At 36.1% G+C, this 25,827-nt stretch overlaps 2 protein-coding genes and 1 non-coding gene across 3 annotated transcripts; all 3 read left to right on the top strand.

Annotated features, from left to right (window-relative positions):
• Positions 1–473: 473 nt before the first annotated feature.
• Positions 474–9,440, top strand: LOC106708421. Its single transcript, XM_045681107.1, has 9 exons — positions 474–657; positions 1,251–1,403; positions 2,041–2,203; positions 2,356–2,495; positions 5,825–6,387; positions 6,889–7,161; positions 7,541–7,654; positions 9,098–9,226; positions 9,308–9,440. Exons 1-9 carry the CDS (start codon positions 565–567, stop codon positions 9,438–9,440), a joined length of 1,761 nt encoding a protein of 586 aa, XP_045537063.1. The 5' UTR covers positions 474–564.
• A 3,985-nt stretch (positions 9,441–13,425) lies between these two features.
• Positions 13,426–25,610, top strand: LOC106708448. The gene is made up of 3 exons (XM_045680943.1): positions 13,426–13,586; positions 19,141–21,728; positions 24,894–25,610. Exons 1-3 carry the CDS (start codon positions 13,584–13,586, stop codon positions 25,003–25,005), a joined length of 2,703 nt encoding a protein of 900 aa, XP_045536899.1. The 5' UTR covers positions 13,426–13,583; the 3' UTR covers positions 25,006–25,610.
• LOC123721682 lies at positions 23,763–23,881 on the top strand. The gene has a single exon (XR_006756287.1). It is a non-coding gene; the product is annotated as a 5S ribosomal RNA (ribosomal RNA).
• Positions 25,611–25,827: the final 217 nt, after the last annotated feature.

The following is a 25,827-nucleotide window of genomic DNA, read 5'->3' as shown; positions in this document are numbered from 1 at the left end:
GAAGAAATACAGACACAGTGTGCGTGTGCAACAAGTCAGCGAAAGTCAAAATTTGGCGGCACACGTTTGAAATTTGGCGGCACACAAAAGTGCCGCGGCACAGTGGTTGAGAATCACTGGGTTAGATGTTAGATAAGATTTGTTTGCTATCTACTATTAATTAACAAATACGTAAAAATAAAACAATCATGTAAACTTCAGCGAATATTCTAAGTTAGTTCCGGCTGATTAAGATCATATCTTACAACGATAATTGAATAAAGTAGATAACCTGTCGGAGAAACTATCGAATCAACAATCTACTACGTATCAAGTACCTAAAATAAAATAAATTACAATTTACACGATTAAAGATTATATTTTTGAGTAGATTAGAAATTTACTGATAAACGGATAGTCCACATTCCTTAATTACATAGCATTGCTTGTGATAACACATATCATACACTATCATGCACAGTAACGCCTTCTATCGGCGCCGCAACACTCAACTACAAAGTTCTAGTCACTCCGGTAATAGACTTATTAACTGTTTAACACTTCAACTAAAATGTTGTTAATCTTATGAAAGCAATAACAATGTGTTTACCGATGGAAGTTTTTTGTTGTTGTGTCAGTTTGGAACTGGGAACGAAGATTCTGGGTGTGGTGCACATGGTAATTATCTTTTGCAATGAAACAAATATATTAAATTAATATTATTGATAAAGATTAAGTTATTGCAACAAATATAATAGCTTCGAAAAAATATATTAGAAATAGGTCTTAAAGCACTTTCGATATTCAACAGAAATAAAAAGATAAAAGAGTTTTGGTTTAACCTAGAGTCGTCGCTCTATTAAGAAAGTCTTGTATTATAAAGAATTGTAATGTGCAAGTGCAGTATTCCGGGGAAGTACCGGCCTTTTATTTAATACAACACAAATACTTAGTTCTGAGTATCAATGAAATGTTTCTCAATATGAAGCTCTTGTTCAGGCTAACATAATTTAATATTAGTAACACTGCATAATATTTAACTGGATTATAAATCGTAATTATGATGAAATGTATAAATTCTTAACTTAATATTTTCTATACTTTGGAGTATCTTAAAACATCGAGGGTATTTTTCATGAATTTCAACCATTGAACTTATATTACATAGAAGAAGAGATAAGTTACATTATCGTTCATCATAAAGATTTGAAGATTTCGAAGTACCTTACAGAACAGCAAAAGCTTATATTAAAGGTTGCGGTTGTTTGCAGGTGTTAACAACACTAATCTCATTAATATACGGACTGGTGTCAGCACAGCTGAACTACCTGGAGCCCTCTCGCCGCCTGTTCTACGGCCTGGTAAGCGCTTCAGCCGCCGCCGTGCTGCTGCCCACCTGTCTCATGACATACGGAGCTTTCAAGGTAACTGGATAACTAGCTTATGCTCCCGATTAGAATACAAATAGTAAAGCATTACAATTTTAATATTAAAATATAAGTACAAACTTTTAAATACTTGTCTAATTCCATTGAATTAAATTATAGCTTGTAACAAAATATTCTTAGATAAGATCAGTTATTGTTTTACAACTTTACTATGAATCGATATTATTTATTGCTTATGAAATGTAAATTTAAACAAAAATATGATTCATTTCCGACAAATACCAGAGATACGAGCACGAAAGAATAAACGTTATAGTAAACAAAACACGAAAACGCCTGCCGCAATATTATAGCAAAATTGAGTTTCAATTTTATATTTGAAAAAAGACGAACAATATGGTAGGAGTGATGTTTTTATTCTGTTAGATTGCAAAATAAATTAAGCCATAATTAAATACAAATTATTTAAAAAAAAAAAACAAAAAAATGGGACCCACCTGCAAGCACTTCCTTTCGATTAAAATATTTTTCATAACACACATAAAAAAAAAAATACAGTCGAATTGATAACCTCCTTCTTTTTGAAGTCGGCTAATAAAACAAGCTATAACTTGGCGATCAAGCTCACCTGCCATTTTTAGAAGGTGGACATTGTCCTGATCTTTGTTCACAGCAAAAACCAAAGTGGCTGTGGCCATGGGTGGTGCTGTCTTGGGCGGCGAGCATTGTGATGGTGGGGCTGGCACTGCTGGGCACAGTGCTCATGGCCATGCCGGCCGAGGGGAATAGTTATTCCGACATCAGTACTATGGCATCCGTATACTTTGTTTATGCCGGTGAGATTTGTTTAACAAGTGTGGCAAATAACCGTAAAGTTTGTTCTATAATCAAAGTAAATATAATGGAAGACAAAACGATAATTTTGCTTGACAATTCAAATGTATTTCTGTCACTGTAAGTGTTATTGAGTGTAAGTTTTGATTTTCAGTGATATTATACTATTCAGCGTGTGTAGTGGACAGCCGGCGAGTAGAGCTGACGCTGGAGGACAAGAGAGAGACGGAGCAGTGGCTCATGAGGAGCAGACACGTGCCTCAAACACTGCTTTATGAAGGATACGAGGCAGCGGTCTAACATGACACCATGATAGGATTGAACTATGAGTGTGTACAACTCGGGTCGTTTAAGGGAGACCCTTAGCGTGACAATTAAAAGATAATTGGTGTGACAGTCATTATTTTAGATAGTATTAATATTGAAAGGCTGATTAAATAAAGCAATCTCAAAAAAAATTGTTTCATTTTAGCGCTTTTTATTTTATACAGATCTTAAACTTCTAAACACCCTTGCATATGAATCTTAGTTCATAAAGCTTGATATAAAAACGTGGAAGTAATTAGTGGCCGACTCAGCGAGACAATACGCAGCGCCATGACAGAGCACGCGCGCGCACTTCTGGAAAATTGAATGTTTAACTAAGGATGGGATGACACAACATTCAACATATCGAATTTATATTCAATAACTGTAATTAAAAATATGCTAAAACAGGAATTTACATCTAAAAATACAATAAAAATACAATATGAAATAAGATACAACTGTAATAAAACTTGAGAGGTGTCAAGGGACACCCGGATGGAACGAAGTTCCTTTCAATTAATTATTAGTGAAGGAACCAATGTTTATTCTATGAATAAAAAACTTAAGTCTTCACAAGAAGTACATTTTATTTCTATGAATGTTCGTTATATATTGTCACGTCGTTGCCATGGTGAAGTAGCGCTCATTCGTCTATAGCAAAAAGTGTCGTGACAACTTTTCGTAAGAATTTTTTCCGTCTAGCCCCCTTTCACAACGCGCGATAATGAACTTCGTTCCAATAATAAAGTTAAATAACATAATCTACTATAATTTTTAACTACATGATTTTAATACCAATGTTTCTGTTCACGCTTAAATAAGGCGAAATTTCACTTTAATTAATCCACGATAATTATACGAGTACAAATCACAAGTACAGGTCTCATGATAGTTTAAGGAAACGGAAGTCATTATAACTATTTATTTACAAGGAGAAAATCTACGCTTTCGTTATAAGTAACGAGTTATTTATGTCATATTTGTATCATAAACTCGAGAGAAAAACATAATTATGCTATAGTTAAATAGGTAATTTAATGGTAACATTCAGGGAATTAATATTTTGCATTATTATCTGTCTAACGAATGTTTATTTAAACTTTATTCACAAGTTTATCGACAACTTAATAAGACAACTCTGTCAGCCCTAGAATATTTAAGAAAGCACAAACAATAGCGAAGGTGTCGCGCTATGGACAGGCACAGATGTAAAATGTTATAAATAACAATGTAAATGCGATTGTTGTCTATTGCTGCAAAGACATGACGGTACACAAGTTGATAGTGGTAAGTACTTACTTACTCTACATGCTTTCACTAATATTTTATAATAATTCGTTAAAAGTCGATTATGTGTTCAAAAAATACGTATAAATATCGTTTATAATTCTTTAATTTCTATTGAAAAGTTTAATTTATGTGCCGTATTCAATGTTACCTTTCTTCGTAATATATGTAGTTTAGACTTTAAAAAAACTCCATCTAACGGATTAAACAGATGTAGCATCGCTCGGTTTTTTAAGCGTAGTACTTAGATGAACGATTGCATGAGTCAGCAGAGGCACAGTAGTCAGCCTGTCTGTAGCCGCACTTTCTCTATAACAGAAAACCTGCATCAAAAGCCTTACACACGTGTCGTCATAACCACCTAACGTAAAGATCACGTATTATTCATACTACACGCACAATGAGTAATTTCCCGATTTAAAAAGCTCGTAGCAATGTAAGTTAGAAATTTGGTATAATATAAAAGAACACATTAAACAAAAATTATCAAGTCTGAAATACTTATATGTTCGAAAAAAAATTAAATCATAGATTTCCAATTAAGCACCGTGTCATATGTAATAAGAAAGTTTTTTTGCATAATTTTCAATCGTTATGCCAATTCCCTAGTCCCCATAAACAGACGGCCTTGTGGTGTTGTACGGCCGGGGGTCAGTGACATGGCGAGTGGTGAAAGTGCTGGTGTTACGCAAGCCATCGCCAGCACTAAGAAGTCAGAGAATTTAATTCACTTCCCACTTGAAATTTAACATCGTGCAGCAAACCGTAAGAGCTATAATTTAACTTACTTTCACTACAACGGGTAGCAAATAAACGTCCTCGACTGTACTATACTTGTAATTCCGGCCTCGTCCACCACGCACTGGGTCATGGAGATGTTTGACTACGCAATCCAGATGGAACGACGTACATAGTCCATACTATATTACTACTTTATTTAATAATCCACTCAGCATCTCATCTAGTTATCAGTAACATTAAAAAAAAAAGTACTCCAGTTAAATAATAATATTGTTCCATTTATAATAATTATGAACATCACAATGAAAGTTGTCATTAATCCGCTCTTTCTAAATCTTATCTTACTAATATTATAAATGCGAATGTTCGGATGGATGGATGTATGTTTGTTAGAAGATATCTCGGGAACGGGATGAACACATAGGCTGCTTATTAATTTTTTTTTAATTCCTCACGGACGGAGTCGCGGGCGTCAAAGAGTAAAATACTATTTTTGATACTCAAGGTGAAATAAAGTACGTAGATTTTTAACATTCAAATATTACATGTGCTAATTGTCATCATTAACAAACATTATTGATTTGTTAGTCACATTTCAGACGAAGTGGAATTTTATCTTATAAAACTAATCGTATCTAATTTCTACTATGTCTCATTTTAAATTACGTTGTAGAGGTTATGGATTACATTGAGCGAGCTTCGAACCTCCGACCTCTGCCACTAACTAACCCTTAACTCACACTTTCTCGATGCCTAAAGACATAACAACACAAGCACTTTAACCAATTTTCATTATTACCTTTGATACTTATTAATAAATAATTTAGAAATTGACTGTTTATTAAAAAATCCAACTTCATAACCTTAAAGAAACAAAGGGTGGCATCGCGCTGCTAAGTAAAAAAAAATTACATATACTAGGTTCTAAGCAAAGGACTGGGAAAGTAAATTTTCATTAAAAAAACTAGCGGTCGCCCGCGACTTCGTCAGCACAGTATTGAAAAAAAAAATGTATAATATGCTTGCATACACATGCTATCTTCCCGTCGAAACCAGGCCAGCTGTTCCGGAGATTACCCGGAAGAAACGCGGCTTTGCGGATAGACATATAGACAGACAGATAAAAAAATTTAAAATTCCCAAATACATCTTGTGTACGAAATATGATTTTTTTCGATATTACATACAGACGCTCTAATTTTATTAATATGCATATTGCTTATTTAATTTTATGTGGAGATTGTAACAAATCCAACAAGTTCAGTTAATTGTAATCTTTGTTTCAGACATTCAGTTGGACAGTATATATAATATCTATTGTACAATCCATTCAATTAATTGAAAATGCAGAAGATAATTCCAATGCTAACTTTAATACTACAACACTGTATCCTGTGGATAAAATACCATTTGTAAAGATTACCACAGAACATACTAATGTAGTTAAAATATCTGAAGAGGATCTCAAAACAGATAGAACAACTTGGAAGATTAACACAAGCTTTGCTATACCTAATAAAGAAGAAAGAACACATTTACCAATAAAAACAAATAAGTTAAAAAACGTTAAGGATTGCAAAGAATCTAATCATATTAAACAAGTACAGAATGATAATAAAGAATCAAAATATTCACTAACGTCACCAAAAGAAAACAACGTAAACGAAGATGAAACAGCTCCTAAAAAAGAAACAGAAGTAACTAAGAAGTACAAAGAAAATGAACAAAACTTGAAGAAGGAGTTTAAGCCGAGTCCTCATTTGAACTCTTACTATGATACTTTAGACGATTCTCCTTTCAATTCTTTTACTACATCAGCACCAACACTAGACACGACTACATTTTTCGGGTGAGATGATTTCTAGTTTCTTATTTTAAATCAGATATTTGGATGATATCTTAATATGATTTTTATATGGATTCATTATTAAGACAAGAATTACAAAAATTACTTATAACAATTTCGTAAATGACTTTCGAGTCTGATTCGGAAACAATTAGAAAAATAACTGAAATAGTTCGTCAAAGAAAGAAATTTATATGAAGGAATGTACAAAAAATTCAAAAAACTTTAATAATTTTTTTATTGATATTCGTAGGAAAGTAAGAAAACACTTATTTTCAGCTAGACTTGATTACTGAGCTAAAATTTCACAAAGTCTGCAATTAATTAGATTTTGCTAATTACACGCTACATTTCGACATAAGTATATGTTGTAATTTTACGTATATAAAATTTATTTACACAGTTAATGTAAGCCCACACAAATTATTCCAGTATGGATTAACATTTTTCCAGTTGTAATCCACCACTGGAATAATGTAAATTGGAAGTAATTTGCATACACAGGTCTTCGAGAGATCAGATCAAGCCACACCACAATAACCATGAGGGATACGTCGCTTTCCCTTACAAATATGAAACATACTCAGCCGTCGACAGCTCTTCAGTATGGGGACAGAGCTTGCAGTCCAAACCAACGATAGAGGCGCCTGTCAGAATTCCCGCTGGAGGTCTTTACAAACTACCTGATGTTTTAAGAGAGAAACCAAATTCCTATGAAGAAAATGATTATCCCCCGGATTCTATTGACAATGTTAAAGATAATTCTCTCAAAAAAAGGTATGTTGAAGATTTATATAGTAAAATATAGTTCTGATAGGTTTTACAAGGTGACTCGTGAAAATTTTAATAGCAAATTACAAGTTTTATTTTATAAAGTTGGCTAATATCACTCGCCTTTCTTCCTTTATCTTGCAATTAATCTGACCAGTCATTCGCCAATCAAAGCCTTTCTAATTTGCATATTACTTTTAAGCCTTTATTATTTGTAATTGCTTCTTTGTATTTAATTTTCGCTGTTTTCTATTTAATAACACTATAGTTAACTTTTTTTGGTATGACTTTGCAATTTAACTATTAATAGACTGAGATTAGAAATGTATTGCTTGCTATCTATTATTACAAAATTGTCTTGGTTCTATCGTCTTGTATATTTCAGACCAAATCCTTGGAAGAGTCTTCTTCACCTGGTGACAGCTCTACTTCCTGTAGGCCTCATTGTATCCGCGCTGACACCTTCCATACTCACCATAGAGGATTCATCGAACACACAGTGAGATATTTGTAGTTTACAAAAACATCTTGCATACGAAACACCTCTATAGTGGAGGACGTTTATTTACTACCCAGACGTTCGATTTTAAGTAAGTGGGATGCGAATTTCTTCGGTCTTTGTGACTACGATGGATAATTAAGATTTGATTTGAAAAAATGGCCTCGAAAAAAGGACAAGGTTTTGTAAACAATAGATAACTTTTATATGTAATAATAATTAAAAAGTTTCTACAAACTTAGTACATATAAAGTAGTTGTACCAATTTTGACATTACGTACAGTTCGCGTGCATACGATTTCTACAAAGTAAGAAATATTCCGAACTAACTTCCGGTGCATGTAAATGTTACGAGTGTTATATGAAACTGTAACACGGAGAGTTTGATGGCTCAATTATTTTTCAAACTTCAACTTTACCGAAATGTCAGGTCAACATACAAATCAGCATAATATGTAGGTAGGTTCTAAATATATTAACGAATAGATAATAAGTATAATAAAGTTAACATCCTTACTTAGAGTAATAAAGAACAAAACTGATATAACCAACGTTTATGACGAACGCAATATGTTTCCTTAAAAGAACTATGTCATTCGTTTCCTGACATCTAAAACCTTGCATCTTTTTCTATCGTGTTTCTTAAAAGGATACATATAACATTGAACATTTTATATGTACATATATATCGTCATATCATTACTGAAGGTAGAAGTAGACCCAGCTTTGACACGTGATCTGTAGCGAAGCCTGACATTTGAGATAACAATTATTAAATATATTATTTAACTAGCTGTCGCTCGCGACTCCGTCCGCGCGCATTTAAAAAATCTGAATATGGGTATGAAAAATAGATGTTGGCCGATTCTCAGACCTACTCAATATGCTCACAAAATTTCATGAGAATCGGTCAAGCCGTTTCGGAGGAGTACGGTGACGAAAACTGTGATACGAGAATTTTATATATTAGATATATTAAATTAACAACAATTGTTTATAAAAAAGTACGATCAGCTTTTGTAGTGTGTTAAATAAACCTGAAGTAAAACACAGTAAATAAAAGTGAAGTTTAAATGTGTTATTTACAATAGCCACACGATACATATGAATAAGAAAGGTTTACAAAGATCGTGCAAAATAGAAATGCGATTTAATGCAAGATGAATGCAACTCACTATTTTCACCGCGACACTCTCAGTGGGGCTCAATTTGCTTACGACACATTACATTGTCACATTGAAACGTGAAAAGAATACGTTAAAACGTGTATCTATAGCCAGGCCAAGAATATAAAAATTCTAGCCTATAGACGCTTCAAACAACTTTTTTATTACATCACTATGTAACGCAAAGGAATTAGAATCCTATTTTTCTGCAATATGATAAGGGTTTATACTATTAATACATTGCTGTTTTCTTTTAAAGATTTTTTTTTGTAACCAGACAGTTCAAACGCGTGTCCCGCGGCCTGAGCGAGTCCCGGCTTTCCCCTGCACTGCCGGCACTCCCGGCAGTCAGTGAGGACTGCAAGCGCCGTTTGCTTTGCGAGATACACTCTGACAGACACTATGAGTGAGTATGCAAGCTAATAATTGCGAAATATTCCTTTCTGTGACGTTTACAGTAAACACGCAGTGTGCTCAATCTTGTTAGTCCCAGCGGTCGCCGGCGGAGGAAGCAGTGTCGCAAGCTGCGCTGTGAGGACCCGCGCGCCCTCAGCGACATGCTGCACTGGCTGCTCACATATCATCGCGCAACTCACAACACAGACAGAGGATATACCTAATTAAAGTTGACGTAATAAAGCTATCAAGATTGAAGAAAAACATAAATAATGCTTAATTTAATAGGGAAAATATGGAAAAAACAATAAAGTATTTATATATTTTTATTTATTTAAGTTTTTTATTTGTAATAAAACAATGTCTTCACGTTATTATTCAATCAAGATTTTAAAATAAAATTAATTAGTCATAATAAATAATCAGCGTAGTGTCTATTACTTTAGGGGCTTTAGGGGCTCCGAGCCCCTCAGTGGAGACGTATAGTGAGCTGATGATGATGATAAGTACATACGTGGGTGGTAAACGGATAATCAAATTGTTTCAATGCCCAATGAAAATAACTAAATTCGCTAAAAAATAAGACTTACGCAACCATTCGTTTATATCATCCAAATAAGTACGAAAGAAAATATAATATAAGAAGCCAATTGAGAAAACTAGAAAGGTAATTTAACAGTAACATTAGCTGGCGTTTATAAGAGGGCTCTTCAAGTATCACGCATTGATGACAACCACACAGATAACGACAAGCCTCATCACAGTTGCTGTGGTCGTCACCTTGATTGAATACATTGTAACAAGTGACAAACGAAAAGACTTTCGACATTTTTTTTATTTGTATGCTAAGGTGAATAACGTGTATAGCCATGAAGTCAGCGAGTTATTATTTAATACAATTTAACACTGCCTTATAACACAGATTTACTGCAACTTACATACATGTTAACTAATAAAATTTATAATATAGGTACTTATTATGTTTAAAGTTAATTCTGTTTTCGCTTTTACAATGTTTGAATGAACACAATCCGCTGTATTCATGGACGCACTATGAGCGCAACACAACCGGACTCCGGACACTGCCACGCGAGCTCTCTGTAACACATTACACCTTACATAACTAGCGCTGTATCGCGTCGTTACTCACTAAAAACCACTACATTTAAAGTATAATTCACTATTATACGAATTCTGAGTGATAAAAAAGTCAACCACTTGAAATTAATTGAAAAATGTACGTTCTTTTGATGGTCAAATCGAGTGATGCCTGTCTATATATAAATGTCTAAGCATACTTATAATACAACGTAAACAAAGATTTTTGGGAATACTCTTAATATTTTTTTCAAATAAAATAACAAGATCAGAATATGAAGTGTGTTAAGAACTTCTTTGCATTGTACATATTAGTGTTCATTTGTGATGGGTTACATTTATTCTAAATTTGAAAATTTAAAGACAAATTAAAAAAAATCTAAAACATTAATTAAACGTAAAACATCAATAAAACGTGAAAGGATAGTTAAAACGTTTGCTGCTTTTGGTTTCAACAGTCAAAGGTGAGCGGGGATCGTGTTGTGTTAATATAACTTGTCCCTTGCCCTATTGTCCCACAGCTGGGCCGAGCCAGTCGTGTGAAACTGCCTTTATGTTGTAAGCATTTTGCGCACCATTGTTTCAATGTTGCAATAAATGATAAAGTCGTACCTTTACAATATAGTTAACTAAGTAATGTTTTGAAACAAACAACAAATCTTGTCTTTTTGTCGAGCAAAAACATTCCAATAAATTGGGAATTCGGTTGGTTACCTTTTTTGAATCTTTTTACCTTTCTTCTTATTGATAAATAAGTCACAATTAATTACATAATCACTCCGATGATTACTGATTTCTTATTTATGTTGATGACATATAAATAAGTCTATAGATTTCATTCACATACAAAATTGACGGCGATTTCTCTGCTTTTTAATTTAGTTAAAGTTTGTGAGCTTTTGAAATATGTTCTTTTACGTTTAGAAACTAATTATCATTTCTTATAATCTCCTTTCCTAAATAATAACTTTAAGATACTGAAATTAAAAAAGGAAAATTGCCTGGCGCAGTTTAAAACATCATCAAAAGACCTTTAAAGTACTCATTGGGGAATATTTAATCAAGTATAATTTGTATTTTGTAAAGTAAAACATTTATCAGTTGTTAATCTTAGTAAAAAAAGTATTGAGAAGTGCACCAGGTAGAGTGCAAGTGGAGCGTAGAGGCAACTCGCAGCCGCTGCTCTGTTCGTCTGTTATCATCTGCTTTCACCTGACTACAACCGAGTTATAATTGTATATCTCTAAGTTCATCAATAGTATTCAAACATAGTTTAACTTTATGTACAATAGTTTTGCGTTAAAAACATAATCGTGAGTGTTAAAATTAGATGGATATTAATTATTATTAATTAAGGTTAATCAGTTAGGACGTAAATCAACTTAAACATTGAGAATATGTTGATATTTACATATTATAATACCAAAATAATAAACAAAGTTTCTTTCCCATGCCACTGTTGAAAGTAAAAGTTCTTGTACTTAAATATCATTTCTCGGTGTGTTACGTAAGTTTCGGTGGCGAATGTCATTTCATACACAATCCTCCGTCCATCAGTTTTACTTGACACACTTTATCAATCGACAAAATACAAAACACTCACATGTCTTTAAACCATAATAATTAAAAACTAACGACCTATGTAATATGTGGCAGTCATCTTTTTGATAAGGCTTTAATATATAGATTTTTTAATCGTAAAACCATTTACAAGTATAGGTATTTTCCGGTTGAGTACTAGACCACTAAGGTGATAATTACACACGTGGAAGAAACACAAAAACTTTATTAATAAACATAAAAAGCAAATCACAATATATGTAATATCCGGTTCCATCATACCTGTCCTCCATTTCATTCGAAACTTGAATTTCTTTCAAGTTTTGAGGTGCGGATACATTGTATAACACGGTACTTCGCCGATGCTATGTGACGTGCAGCCGTCGACAATGGAGAGGCAGCCAATAATGTGGACCTTACCAGTGAGATGTTATACAATAACAGATGTGGACTTGCAAATGATATAAGGAAGAGCTTGGAATAGAAAAATGCATTTAATTGTTCTAATTGTTTCTGAAAACAATAGAAAAACGTATTTGAAAAAAACTCCTTATTCTTTTTTTAACTGATTACCTTTTCTTATTATGAAGAATGCCCCATTGGCCCTATGATAGAGCAAAGAAAAGTAAACAAAGTCCTACGAAATAGTTAGTCATTTTTTGAAATGAAATGTTCGCTTTTTATTTTCACAATAGCGTTATATCGTAACTTTTTTAAACTCCGTTGGAGTTGTATTTATAAATATTAAACATATGGCAATTATATAGTAAACTAATCAAATATGTCGCAAATCTCTAAGAATATAATAATTTGAATATTTATCAAAACATTACACTTTCTCCTTCGTTTCATTTGCATGTTATTTCATAATAATAAGAATTGAAAGCGCTACGCATCACATTACATACATTAACTGTGTTCCCACCAATTGTGGAACATATTTTATTTCCTTTAATTGCCTTATTAAATGTAAAAAGTTGCTTGTACTCTACGCCTGTACCAAAATTATATTTACACCAACATCAACTTAATTAAAAACAATTACGAAAGTTCTTAAAATGTTATTAAATCCCCTTTACAAAAAGATTTTTTTAAAACTACTTATTTTCTACGGCCGACACTACAGAGATACCTGAATGTGTGAATTTGTTTCAATTTGGGAATGCAATAATGTATTATAAAGCTTTTAAGAAGACAACTTTAAGTAACTATTGACCCTTCCAATCCATCGAAGCACTAATAGCTCAATGGTTAGGGGTATGGATTTCCGATTTATTAGATAAATAAAAAAATCTGTTGATAATTAAAAAAAACAGTACATACTATTTAACAGAATTTATTCTCAATTATATTTATATACCAGATATATGGTACCAGATGATAAACTGATAAGAAGGTGATAAGTAAACATAAACTTAATCAGATTTATAAGCTAAAATAATGGTTCATTATTATATCAACCACAATAATACTAGACATGAGACATCTTATTGTTTTACAAGATGTCTCACCAGTAACATCCGCACACCCCACTCGGCAGCGTGCGGCGGGCAGTGCAGCGCGAAGCCCCAGCGCGGTACAGGCTCCAGTTGTCTGCAGCACCTTGTCCATTGCGGTGTCTCCCTCGGTGTTAATACCGCGGATACAAAGCTCGCGAGTGTTAGTGCACGGAGCATGTCACAAGTTTTCACTTTCTACGAACACGCTGAATGGTGAGCAATACCTTTCTATTTGTTTTACGCGGCTTTTTATTGTTGTTTTTTTTTTTTAAATTTAAAGTTGCCAGTGTTACGATGTGATAAAAAACTTTTTGGATATCTTATGCGTAGTAATTTATAAGGTGACATGCATAAAAACATCTTTTAAAGGGAATGAATACGGATTTCAAAGATATAAGTGAGTTGAATTAATTATTAAAGCTGTCACCTGCGATTTCGTCAGTGAATTTTTTTTAAAAAGTAGCTAATAATATGCCCGTATACAACTACCTTCCAGTTAAAATCTCGTCGAAAGGAACAAACACGGTCTTGAAAACAGCCGAAAATGCTAAATATTAGTTTTTCGTTAAAAATCACGTAAACGCATCGTGATATTACTTACAAACATTGCAATCTTCATTAATTGTAAGATGTAAAACTGTTACTAGGGCGCATTCGCACGAGCGTTTTTAACGCCACGTTAAAATTTGGTGTTGACGGCTCTCGAGCCACCAATGCATTTGTTCTAATTGACGCTTGTTTAAAGGGGGCTTAATGTTTAATAGAAAAGCGGTTCATTGACTCAACGTTGTAACGACGTACGATTGTCATCATATGTAATCAAAATTTAAAAAATGGAATCGTGCAGTTCTAAATTCAAAAAAATAAATAATATTTTATACCCGCCGTTACAAGGTTCGTTGACTTTTCGCTCCCAATGCAAAAAAAAAAACTTGTCATAGCAACATGTATTCGTGCTAAAATATAGCTCTAATGAGACAGTTTGCAATAGTTAGTGGGAAGCAAATTTAATTCTCTGACTCTGATAGCCACGTGCCATGTACGGACACAAACAGATCCGTCAAGTAGGATAAGCAAGGCGAGCAACATATTATATTATAATATACATATTATGTATATCGGCAGGGTAGGTCAGGGCTACCATATGACGTGTTACATGCTTCATTATATAAAATAGGGACGTTTTAAAGAAATAGAAGTCACAAATCGTTCTTAAAGTCCCTATAACTTAATATAAGAGTCCTCGCCAGACACTGATCGCTATGAATGGATAGGCATTTGCTTGGAAATGAGAGATTTTCCATCGTTCCGACTCAAATGCGTCTGTTGTAGTTCCTGACAATTCTATGTCTATTATTAGTTCGAATCAAACATGATAATAATTTATATGTAAAATTGTAAAATACATCTTTGTGACCCAGCACTAGTTTAAGTGAAACTTGATGACACCGCACAAGTGTCATCACATACCAGAAAGTATAAGTAACAATGTTATGTTGTAACTTTAAATGAGCATTTATACCAATGGTCGTGTTAGAAAGCCGTCAGCTGGCCATCTCGTATGCGGGTCCGCAATCGCCTGTTGAATGTCGTCAGTTTCGATTTCTTTTGTTTATGCAACCGCTTATTTATTTGCATGCACTAGACTAGACTTTACATTGATAAGAGTTTGTATTTCCAAGAATCAATCTCTTTTCTGTGCCATCGGCATTAAAACAGTCGATATATCAAAGCATAGAAATTATCAAAAACTGTGCTAAAATACTTATTGGTTTTATTGAAAAACTATAATAATTGTTTCATTTCTCTCGTCTTCGAGATTATTACAAATAGATAAACACAATGAATCCTTTTGTAATTATATATCAGAGGATTGATCTATTTACTTGGATTGTAGATTACATCATTACAGTTCGCACAAGGCGCAGCATTGTTAGCTCAGCCTAGTGCGTATTGCCTAGTGATGTTGTGCAACTTTTGCGAGTCGCATCGATCAGGTCTCTAGTGAACTGGTTCACTTACTTTTTGTTACATTCTGATATTACAGCTGTGTTGAAATCAACGATTACATAGACCAGAGATTCCCATACTTTTTCTCGTGAAAGATCCCTTTCAAAATTTTATTGCCAACTTGTGAACTGTGATTTTATTTATTGCCTTACCCTTTCTGGTTACTATCTGGAATATGGTCATTAAACAAAGTAGTGATAGGCTAAGAATTTGTTATATCAGACCTTGAGAGCATGTCTAAAATAGATATAGACAATAGAGTACTGTACTCTTAGTTATCTCTACCATTAACCGTCCCATTAATGTGTTAAAGCTAAAGAACATTTATTATCTACATCGTTTTCGATGTTTACAACACATTGAGCCGAACTCAACCATATGTGGGTTTGTGATGTTACCTATTGTTACCTCCGCGGTCATCAACAGTGTAAGTAGGGCAAGGTGTGACCATATCGGAGTAATGTCGACTTCGTCACACACTATTATGTTCACTTATGCTATCGCTGATAAATAACACTGGTGACCTGTCGCAACTTTACAACAAATTATTTAAAGAACAAAGAGTTATAATTTAGTTGTAACAGGAATTCTTCCAAAGAGTTCTTTCTTATTAAATATTATTATTATTGTTTCATTTAGGAATATATTTTAACTATAAAAACAGGTGTGAAAAATATTTTACCTGACGAAAATATTTATGAACCACTCTTTTTGAACGATGTAAAAATATCAGCGTCATAAAAAGTATCTAAATAAATTAAAGATAATTTCTCTATATGAATTACTGGAGCGGGCGTTTTAATACTACATACATATTCATGTCTGTGCTCGTGTTTGCTGCTATTTGAATATCTGGGTTACTCACAATAACACATTTCAATAAACTATACAGGTTTTATCAAATGTTTAATGCTTTTATACATATGTAAGTACATATACAAAATTATATACAACTTGTTCCATTTGATTGCGACAGAAATTGTTTTTAGTTTCACTCGATCTTGATGTTTAATAACGTTTTCATTTTAAAGCACCATTATAAACATTTCTTGATGCGATTGTCTCTGGTCATTAGAAAGGGTCGTTAGAAATGTTTAATGTTTGCCGAAACAATGTGAGCTTCACTTTATTAGCACGAAAAGTGATGATCGCGTGGGATTTTCTAATTATAAAGTAAATGCTCTCTTTATTTTAATAATAGCAATGCTAAGCGACGAAATTGGAGACAGGACGTTATTCATTTTATATGTAATATGGTGTTTCGGATCTTTGACGATCGTATGAGGTATAATATTAAAAGATTGTAGTTAAAATAGCAACAATTACACTTCCATCTCTTATAATTCTAATGTAATTGTCATATTAAGTTAATAACCTTGACCCAGTCCTGGGGTTAAACCCCTCCACAAAAATAATGAAACCTTGAATATTATGTACTATGTTTATACACGTTGTGCGTTTTATATGTGACATAGGTCTATAGACCTGAAGGATTGATCTATTTAAAAACATTGTCTATGTTCACCGACCGTCGCGCCATCTGCAGTGGACTCGCGGCGGCGGAGTGACGCAACCACTTTCACCTGACGGTCGCGCGCGCGGTGCGGGTTGCGGCGGCGCCCAAACGCGTCCATTACCATTTTGTAATTATATCGGAATGCGATGCTTTCTTATTTCAGTTCGATTCGGTTTCCTCGTCGGTTGCGCAACGCTCCGACATTGATTATCATACTTCCGTATTTACGTGTCCACGAAAGGGAAAACTGGAACAGTTTTGAGACCAAACCGGTTGTTAGTCATTTAGGTTTTTTGTGACCTACTTGTTTAATTTATGTCAGCTCAAATGATAAAATCTAATTATTTCAACAGTTTTGCCAATTTTAACTAATATTCAAATTTCTTATATATCAATCTTATTCATCATTTAACAAAGTACTTCTTTATTTAGAAAATCATCATTTGCGAAACCAAAATGTTTAAAACCTTGTATGTAAAACCCTTTTTTGGCGACTCGACTCTTAAAGTACCGTTTCGAATTTATCTCTCCGTGAATGACAAGTGTTAAATACATATAGTTATGTAATACACCTGCTGAGAGTCTGAATTGCCGCGGATCGGTTTCGCAACGCATTCGCAATGGTTTACAATGTGGGAACCTCACGCCCCGCGCCCCCCATCCTGTACCGATACGCGATCGGCAAACAATGCCGGTGCGCTCACGCGTCACGCCGTACAACGCGCCAAATGTCAGCCGCTCCCTTGTCTGTCGTTTGTGTATTTACAAGCTCATTAAATCCTATTAGCTCGTTGTTGTGTCACGACCGAAATCAATGTCCAATCTCAAACCATGTTTGATAATCGGCGGCATCTTTTAAATAATATTTTTAATAATTTTCTTTAAATCCAAAAATTGAGAAGTTTTATTGATTTTTATGTTTTTAAAAATATATAATTCCTATATTCTATGAAGACAATTATAGTTTAAAAGAGCCTTGCAGGTCGTTATTGCCTAATTGTAGTTAAGGAATGTAATAATTTACTTAAACGACTAAAAACAAATTGTGCTACCATAGCCACATTAATATACACTGTACATTGCAACACACTTGCAAGGATTTAAATATATGTTTAAAATTCCACTTAAAAACTTGTAAGCTATCCAGGGCAAACACATAGTAAACAATCTACCTACATAATATATAACACAAAGTCAGAGCTGTTGCGAAATACCTGAATCTAGACTTTATAGATACATCTCTGTTACAAGTATTAAATAGATGTTTAGTTAAGTGCTTGCTTATTCGAACAATAATTTAAATTGAATATTCTGATATTTCAAGGTCAAGGGAGCACTTAATGCCGGGTACCTGATAGGTTTTTCTCTCATGATGTGCTCTGTGTAGCGTTCTGTGTTGTGTTGTATACCGTTGCAGGGCGTTCACCCGCGTGCCTTACAACTACAGCTCTAATGACGTTTCACTTTTGCTTTATGAATTCTCTGTCGGCTTTATATACAAATATGACATATTTAGTACAACTCTATAATCAATAAAAAAAAACATATGTCCCTTACAATTAATACGGAATTTATGCCGTTCGAAAGATCCAGTAAAAAAAGTTGAAATTGTCAGCCAATCGTTAACAGTCGATCTGACGGCCACTCATCAAAGTCTTCATCTACGCAGATTAAAAACCTAAACAAATACATAAGCAAGAACAATAAGGTACGCATTTTCTAAAAGATATTCCGTGTGAAATTACTATAATTATGGTTTTCCACCGCGACGCGACGCCAGCGCCGATGTGGCGAGGAAACGCACTCGTTTACGCGGGAGAAAACGCGCGAAACTTGCGCTACCCAAGACTTTGCTATTGTGCTTTGCTATGCTGCTTGAGGTGTTTGTAATTGATAGGACTAGGAAGGCCTTCTCTGGCCTTCCGTCAGTGTCAGAGGGACGTCAGTTCTCTGTGCATAGATTTGGAGTTGCGGAAAATCGTGCCCGTACAACTAACTAACAACTAACTTCCTTCTGCATTTCTTGCCGTATTTACTATGCGGAATGTTCCGAAGAATTATTTGGAACAATTTCTGCCACCGAGTTAACTCTCGACATTTAGTAAAATTTGAAACCGCTACAAATAGAGTAGAAATACTTTAAGATTGTCATCGTAGCCAATTTAGTGTGATATATTTTTTTTTACTTTAAAACTTAAAACTTCTCATATGAAATATTAACGAACTCCTTTTCTTTTCCAGATGATTCCCGTAAAGTATACACGGATATGTGCAACGGTGTGGGTGTTCTGCGCCGTACTCAGCGCGGCCACGGAGCCCGCTGACAACAACACCACCACCACAAAGACCATCCGAACTACAATCCTGCCCTCCCGTACCACCAGGACCGAACTCAAAGTCTCCCGGAGTCTCAACCCTCTCACTACGGAAACCCTCAACGTAAGGACCAAGTCTGGGCACGTCACGCAACTTATCGTCAAAAAGAAAGACTTAAAGTCGACGACGCACGCCAGCACCAGCACGCCGTCGCCCACAACGGTCTCCGTCAAGACGACCGTCCTCAACACCACGGGGGAGGAGAAGAATAAAACGGAGGGCAGAGATCAGAGAAAACTTAATTTCATGGGAACAGTTAACAGTGACCTCGCCGGTTTCGATTACTACGTGAATCGTAACAAGGACGAAAGTTTCAGTGACGTAAAAGCGGAGTATGGGAATTGGTCTCCAGTGTCCGTGTATCCCGAGTCTCACATACAGGAGGATGGCGGGAAACCGGACGTCGATCCCGAGACCGCTAGCTACTACCCCACATATGATAATGACAAAAAGACAGAAAACAAAAAAGTTTACATAACTTCGACCAGTTTTCTCGATTACGGTGGACGAGTCAAAAATTACAGATTCGATCCGCATAATCCAATAATCAAAAACGACAGGAACCCAGTGTATATTGAAGTGGTTAGCACAAAAGTGTCAGATGGTGATAGTGAAAATATTAAAGTACCCGACCCTGTGATAGTGAATTCCGACCCGACTTACATTAAAAAGGCAATAGAAAAATACAACAACAAGCGAGGCAGGTCAATTTTGTCTATCGGTGACGATGGAATTCCAGAAATACACGGCGTAAGGATGCCCGACGACGAGTCCGACAAGAAGACCTGGCGCAACGCGCGAGTGGTCAACGGTGAACTGGTACCCTACCCCGAAGGTTATACTCCTCCGCGGGCGATCCCCGAAGCGGACGTGTACCCAGACATAGCGGCCGCCGAGCCCTCGCAGAGCTTCGGCCCTTTTACCAAGGAGGACAACTTCAAGCACAAGGACGGGCCGTTTACTAAATTTGACAATGTTAAATTTGAGGCAGATGACGCAATTGGCTCTTATGCTATTAATAATAGTCCAAATTATGCGTACAAACAAAAAAAAGATAGTCATTACCAGAAATCCAACTACGGTCCCTTCACCAAGGCCGATAATTCGAAAGTGGCCAACTCCAAGCTCATCGAATACATCAAGCAGATCAACGAACAAGAATCGAAGCGCGACTACTTTAGCGGCCGCAGCTCGCGGGCGCACGGGGACTTAGACTACGCGGAAAATCACATTCAGAGAAGAATGCTCCAACATCCCGGAGATGTTAATTTTCCCAACTCCATAGCCTATACACCCAAAAATTCCAAATTAAGCTTCGACGAAAGAAATCCTGTTTTACAATACGCCCACCCCGAACTCGGAGTGCAACCAGCCAAGGCAACTCGCGATGGCCTCGACAACTACGACGCGATGCCAAGGAAAGTGAAATACTACACTAGCGCCCCGAAAAGCGCCCACCCCTACCCCATGGAGCCAATCGGCTATACTCAGCAGCGCTCTCAGAGCAAAATACCCTCCGGCAATAGATACTATGAGGACGAATATAACAAATTCTCTTATTATGAACGTAATCCTAGCCCAAAATACCCATACACTTACGGATATGTAAAACGGATGCCCGAACCTTCTCTATGGAAGAGATTCACGGATTCCATGAAGGATACCATAAACACCGCGAGTCAAACGATGCAGTCGCTGACGCGGCCTATCATAGACCCCATCGCAAAGGTCACACAACCCGTCCTCGAGCCGATCGTTGAGGCGACGCATAAAATTTCCCACAACTTGGGCTTCTACCCATCCAACGCGATTCAAAGCCAAAGGTACGCACAGGACAAAATAGGCGTCGCAGCCGCAGCGGCCTCCGGGGCGCCCGCCATGCTACCCGCGCTGGGCCTCATGGCGGGCGGCGCGGCGCTTGGCCTAGGCGCCGTCGCGATGGGCAGGTTGCTCGACGCCAACTTGATGAGAAGCGCCGACGGGGACGCAGACGAAGACGAGTTAGAGAAGGAACACAAGCGCGCCTTTATGGGTGCGCCTTTTGACATCGACAGACAAATATTAAGTACGCAAAAATTCTTTGACGATAATTACAAGATGCCCAGCGAAAACGTTTACGTGGTAATGTCTCCCGAAGGCGGCGACGGTGCGCGCACGAAGCGCGACTTGTTGGGCTTTCTGAGCGCGCCGTACGCGGCCCGCGTGCCGCCCGGCCTGCCCCGGCTGAGGCGCAGCGTGAAGCGTGCTCTATCGGTTGACATGCCTGAAGACCTACAGCGCGTGGACGTGCAACTCGGGCCCTCAGGAATGACCGCGGCCGCCATGGACCTAGTGCGCCACACCGACTGGCGCGACTCTCAGTGCGCCAAGTACACCTTCTGCAAGGTGCTCACCTCACAACCTTCTGACTCCATGTTCACAATGGAGAAAAAGATGGAATCTCTATTAAAAATGTAAGTAAATATCAGTTAATGAAACCACTTTATAACAATAACTCTCCAGCGCTTTCAATACAGTAATGTCACTAAACAATGTCACCAACGACGTAATAATAATGGTCGAGCGGAGCGCGAGCCTCCGGGTGCACTAGCCTAGCTTTCTCGAGGTCAAAACGACCTACGCCATACAGCCGACACACTCCATCGCTTTCGGGACGCGATCAATTACATAACGCCTCATAACACTCTGCAAACTTGCATTGCATAAACGCGAAGTGGCCGCAGTGAGCGGCGGTCGAGTCTACTCGGGAGAAACGTCAATGTCGGTGAAAGCGAGCGAGATGATGCGCGGCCACCGGACATCGGTCACTGGCCACGGATACGCGGAATGTACTATTATACTCAAACACCAATACTTTACCTAGACTTTTTATTATCTAAACCTAATAATCTTATATAAACGAATAAAAATAGGTCATTGCATAAGTTGAAATCTATGTCAGTCACTGACTATGCGTACATTTTATAATTATAACTGCAATTATCCGAGTATCACGTGATGCAGATGAACTTTCTCTGAAGTGGACGAGATTTGGAGCACAGAGCTCGATGATATATTACATATACAGTTAAAATATTAATAAACATTACGTTATAATTACAAATTTGATTTGATTGTAAAAATACTAAATTATTTACAATCGATTAAATGATGATTGATTATTTAAACACTAAGTTTTCATGTTTTAGTACCATAATATTTTTAGATTTGTCACAGAATAATGTATTAAGGGTAACATACATGATTTTCACGGTTGGTCAACAGAGCGCCTCGTTGTTTTAATATCATTGCTCGGCAGCCGGATCAGGAAGGTATAACATGTATGTACATGTTTTATTCAAACGAGGAAAATTCCCAACCTACATTCGCTTACATTAATTAAAAAAAAACAGTACTTTTGTACGCAAGTGTATCACAAAGTAGAAGTTGAACTTGAAAAAAGTTAAACAGGAAAATGTTTTCTGGTCCATCGCTTTTATAAGTGAAATAAGGAAAACGTAATAGAACTAGTTACAACCCGCGCCTTCGTCTTCGTAGAAAAATTTGTTCTATTCGCCTCTAACTTAATGATGATCTAAAACTAAACTAATAACTGCCACTGAACTAGGGGCAGCAACACTTTACATTAAATAACATCAAACTATAAATTAATGTATTCTGAGCTGTTATTTATTTAATGTTATATATATTTACAAGGGTCATTCAGTAGTGACGGATAGGAGCTTTCTCTACGTTGCGCTGGCGTCACATAACTGCGTTCGTCCGTCCGTCTGTACGTAACACAGCGCACGTGGGGAAAACAAGAAAGCTGTGGAAAGGGACAGTGAGGCGTGAGGAAATGAGCAAGAGGAAGCTATGCCGCTTTACACGAACGTCTTAAAACGTTTTACGCGTTTTATGTAAAGTTTTTCACACTATCAACGCAATTTAATAATTATTAACACAAATTATTTTCCTTCTAGATAATGGGAATCCAGTACCATAGGAAGGAAAAAGTTTTTGCAAGGATTTCTATATTTATGAATGGTTAATTTTGAATATGACCTAGATAGACTTGTTACAAAGCTGCTTACTTAGTTTGCCTTTTTTCTTTTAACAAAATATGATTGACATTGGGAGATCAACGCCTGTTGCATTTCTTAACAGCATTGTTATTTATCAAACAAGAGCGGAAGTCATTGACACGGTAATGTCGTCCGTCCGTTTATCCAGCGAGTTTCTCGTTTGAAATTATTGTAGAAACTAAACGATAGCGTATAATTACGCAGCGATGGTGTGACGCTAACTAAAGTACAAATTAATTTAAGTGCGCTCAGTTCCGTGTTTGCGTTACAGATTAATCTAATATCTCACATATTATTTTAAGAAGTATTAACGAGTCAAAACGAAAGCTGTGACATCGTTAAAAACGATCAAAAAAGTGCGAATCAGTTTGTATTATTAACGATTAATTCGTTATACAATACTTAATTTACTACTATGTTATCGCCAACGTCCATACCACGTTGAATACACCGGTTCTCGTCCGATCACCGAAGTTAAGCAACGTCGGGCGCGGTCAGTACTTGGATGGGTGACCGCCTGGGAACACCGCGTGATGTTGGCTTTTTGTTGATTTTTTAAAAACCTTTGTATGTTCGAAAATTGTTTAATTGCAATTATTTTGTTGTACATTTTATTTATTACTAACTAGCTTTTACCGCGACTCCGTCCGCGCGGAATAAAAACTAGATTAGAAAATTATCCTATGTCCGTTTCCTGGTTCTAAGCCCACCAATTTTCAGTTAAATCGATTCAGCCGTTCTTGAGTTATAAATAGTGTAACTAACACGACTTTCTGACTATATATATAGATATTATACATGCGTAAGTTTGGATGAATGTTTGTTTTTGTTTGTCAAAACGGCTCAACGGATCTCGATGAAATTTGGGACAGATGTTGAACATAATCTGGAAGAACGCATAGCCAAGTTTTTAATTATGCGCGAATGATGTGGCGGAAAACAGCTAGTCGTCTATTTTTAACCTAGGGTTAAGATTTCATCGACACAAAAAACAAATCACAACTTTATATTACTGTGATATGATTTCGTGTTTGACAAATTGTTTAGTTTTCCCGCTCGAGATAGACAGTTTGCCGCCAAAAGTCCTATCACAGCTGAAAACGTTATGTAATGGCCGCCATGCCGCACGCGACGTCCGGTGAAAGTGGTCCGGTCACATTCTGCCAGCGCCGTGCTGCGGCAGGGCGATCCCGCGAATTATTAAATAAAATATTATATAAACAGTCAGATAATACCGACGATTTTCGCTTATATCACGATAACAGGTAAAAGATGGCGAAGAAGAAAAAACTGGGTTAAAACTGAGACAGCATACTGATAACTTTGCAATTGTGCATACAAAATCTTACTTATACTTAACCAGTCTTTTAGAATAAAGCTAAGCGTTTCCCATAGGCCGTAAGGTCATAGGCTACCGCGCTCAGCTGCGAGATGCTCACTCGTTGTGTTCGTTTCCATCGACACAGTCACAAGTGTCAACAACAGTAAATGAAAACCGCAAGGCTAATCTTTAAATGGACAAATCGACTAATATCTAAATGTACATGATTCCAGGATTTCGCGCGGAAACAGCGGCGGCGCGGCGGCGGTGGCACACCAGCTGGGAGACGTGATGGCTGCCAGCCGCGACCACGACTGCTCTAGGTTCCTTTGCGACCGCCACTGACACATACAAATATCACCTACAACAATGTCAGTAGCAGATATGGCTGCTACTTGAACATAGTCGAGGACATTTATTTACTACCCATTTAACTACTTTGTGTTGTATTATATTTCTTTGACTGTAAGCAGATACCTCTGTGCATACTCTGTGCAATGTTTGTGCAAATTGTAGTCGAATTAGAGTTTGAGTTTCTTACTACTATGAGAAAAATCGAGATAAAATTAGAAGTGTAAACAATTAAATATTTGAATTTCTGTTTAACTGTACCTAAGATAGGCACGTGTGAAAAATAAACTGCACCACATAGTACTACTACTATGTCGTTATATTATTGTGAATAACACATTATATATTTTCCTAGATTAAAATTATATACACTACGCTTTATGTTAGCATGTAAGATATTGAGTGAATAGTGATTTATATAGCGTAAGCAATATTTGCTGTATTATATAAAATGTATTAGGACACATAGTTGATATAATATTTATACTATGCGAGTTAATTGAAGTATGCTTTCGTTGAAAAGTACAAAAAATTTAGTTACCTACAGTTATTCGTTCATCAAACTAGTGCGCAAGCGTTATGCGCGACATGAGGTTATGACGTCACAACACGATTTATGATTTATAAAAGATTTTCGAGTTGACAGTCAACTGATCTGTACTTCATTTTGAATAATTTTTAATTGATGATTTTTTTTAATGTTTAACCTTTGAAAGAAATAAATCTTCAAAAAGTGTCTTTGTAATTGCAATGTAAAAATAGAAACTTAATTCAAATGTTTACAAAAATATTTGTAGCTTTTTTAATTAATAAAAA

This window comes from Papilio machaon, chromosome 14 (assembly GCF_912999745.1).
Source record: "Papilio machaon chromosome 14, ilPapMach1.1, whole genome shotgun sequence".
Lineage (NCBI taxonomy): Eukaryota > Metazoa > Arthropoda > Insecta > Lepidoptera > Papilionidae > Papilio > Papilio machaon.
The sequence above is the reverse complement of the archived record's forward strand: the minus strand, read 5'-3'. Positions and strand labels throughout refer to the sequence as shown.

Bases quoted from the DNA above. Each gene is read 5' to 3' on its own strand.
- LOC106708421 (XM_045681107.1), top strand. From the start codon at position 565: ATGAAAGCAATAACAATGTGTTTACCGATGGAAGTTTTTTGTTGTTGT. The intron at 2,496-5,824 runs GTCTAACATGAC...TCTTTGTTTCAG, and splicing joins ATGAAGGATACGAGGCAGCG to ACATTCAGTTGGACAGTATA. The intron at 9,227-9,307 runs GTGAGTATGCAA...CAATCTTGTTAG, and splicing joins CACTCTGACAGACACTATGA to TCCCAGCGGTCGCCGGCGGA.
- LOC106708448 (XM_045680943.1), top strand. The intron at 21,729-24,893 runs GTAAGTAAATAT...ACATGATTCCAG, and splicing joins ATGGAATCTCTATTAAAAAT to GATTTCGCGCGGAAACAGCG.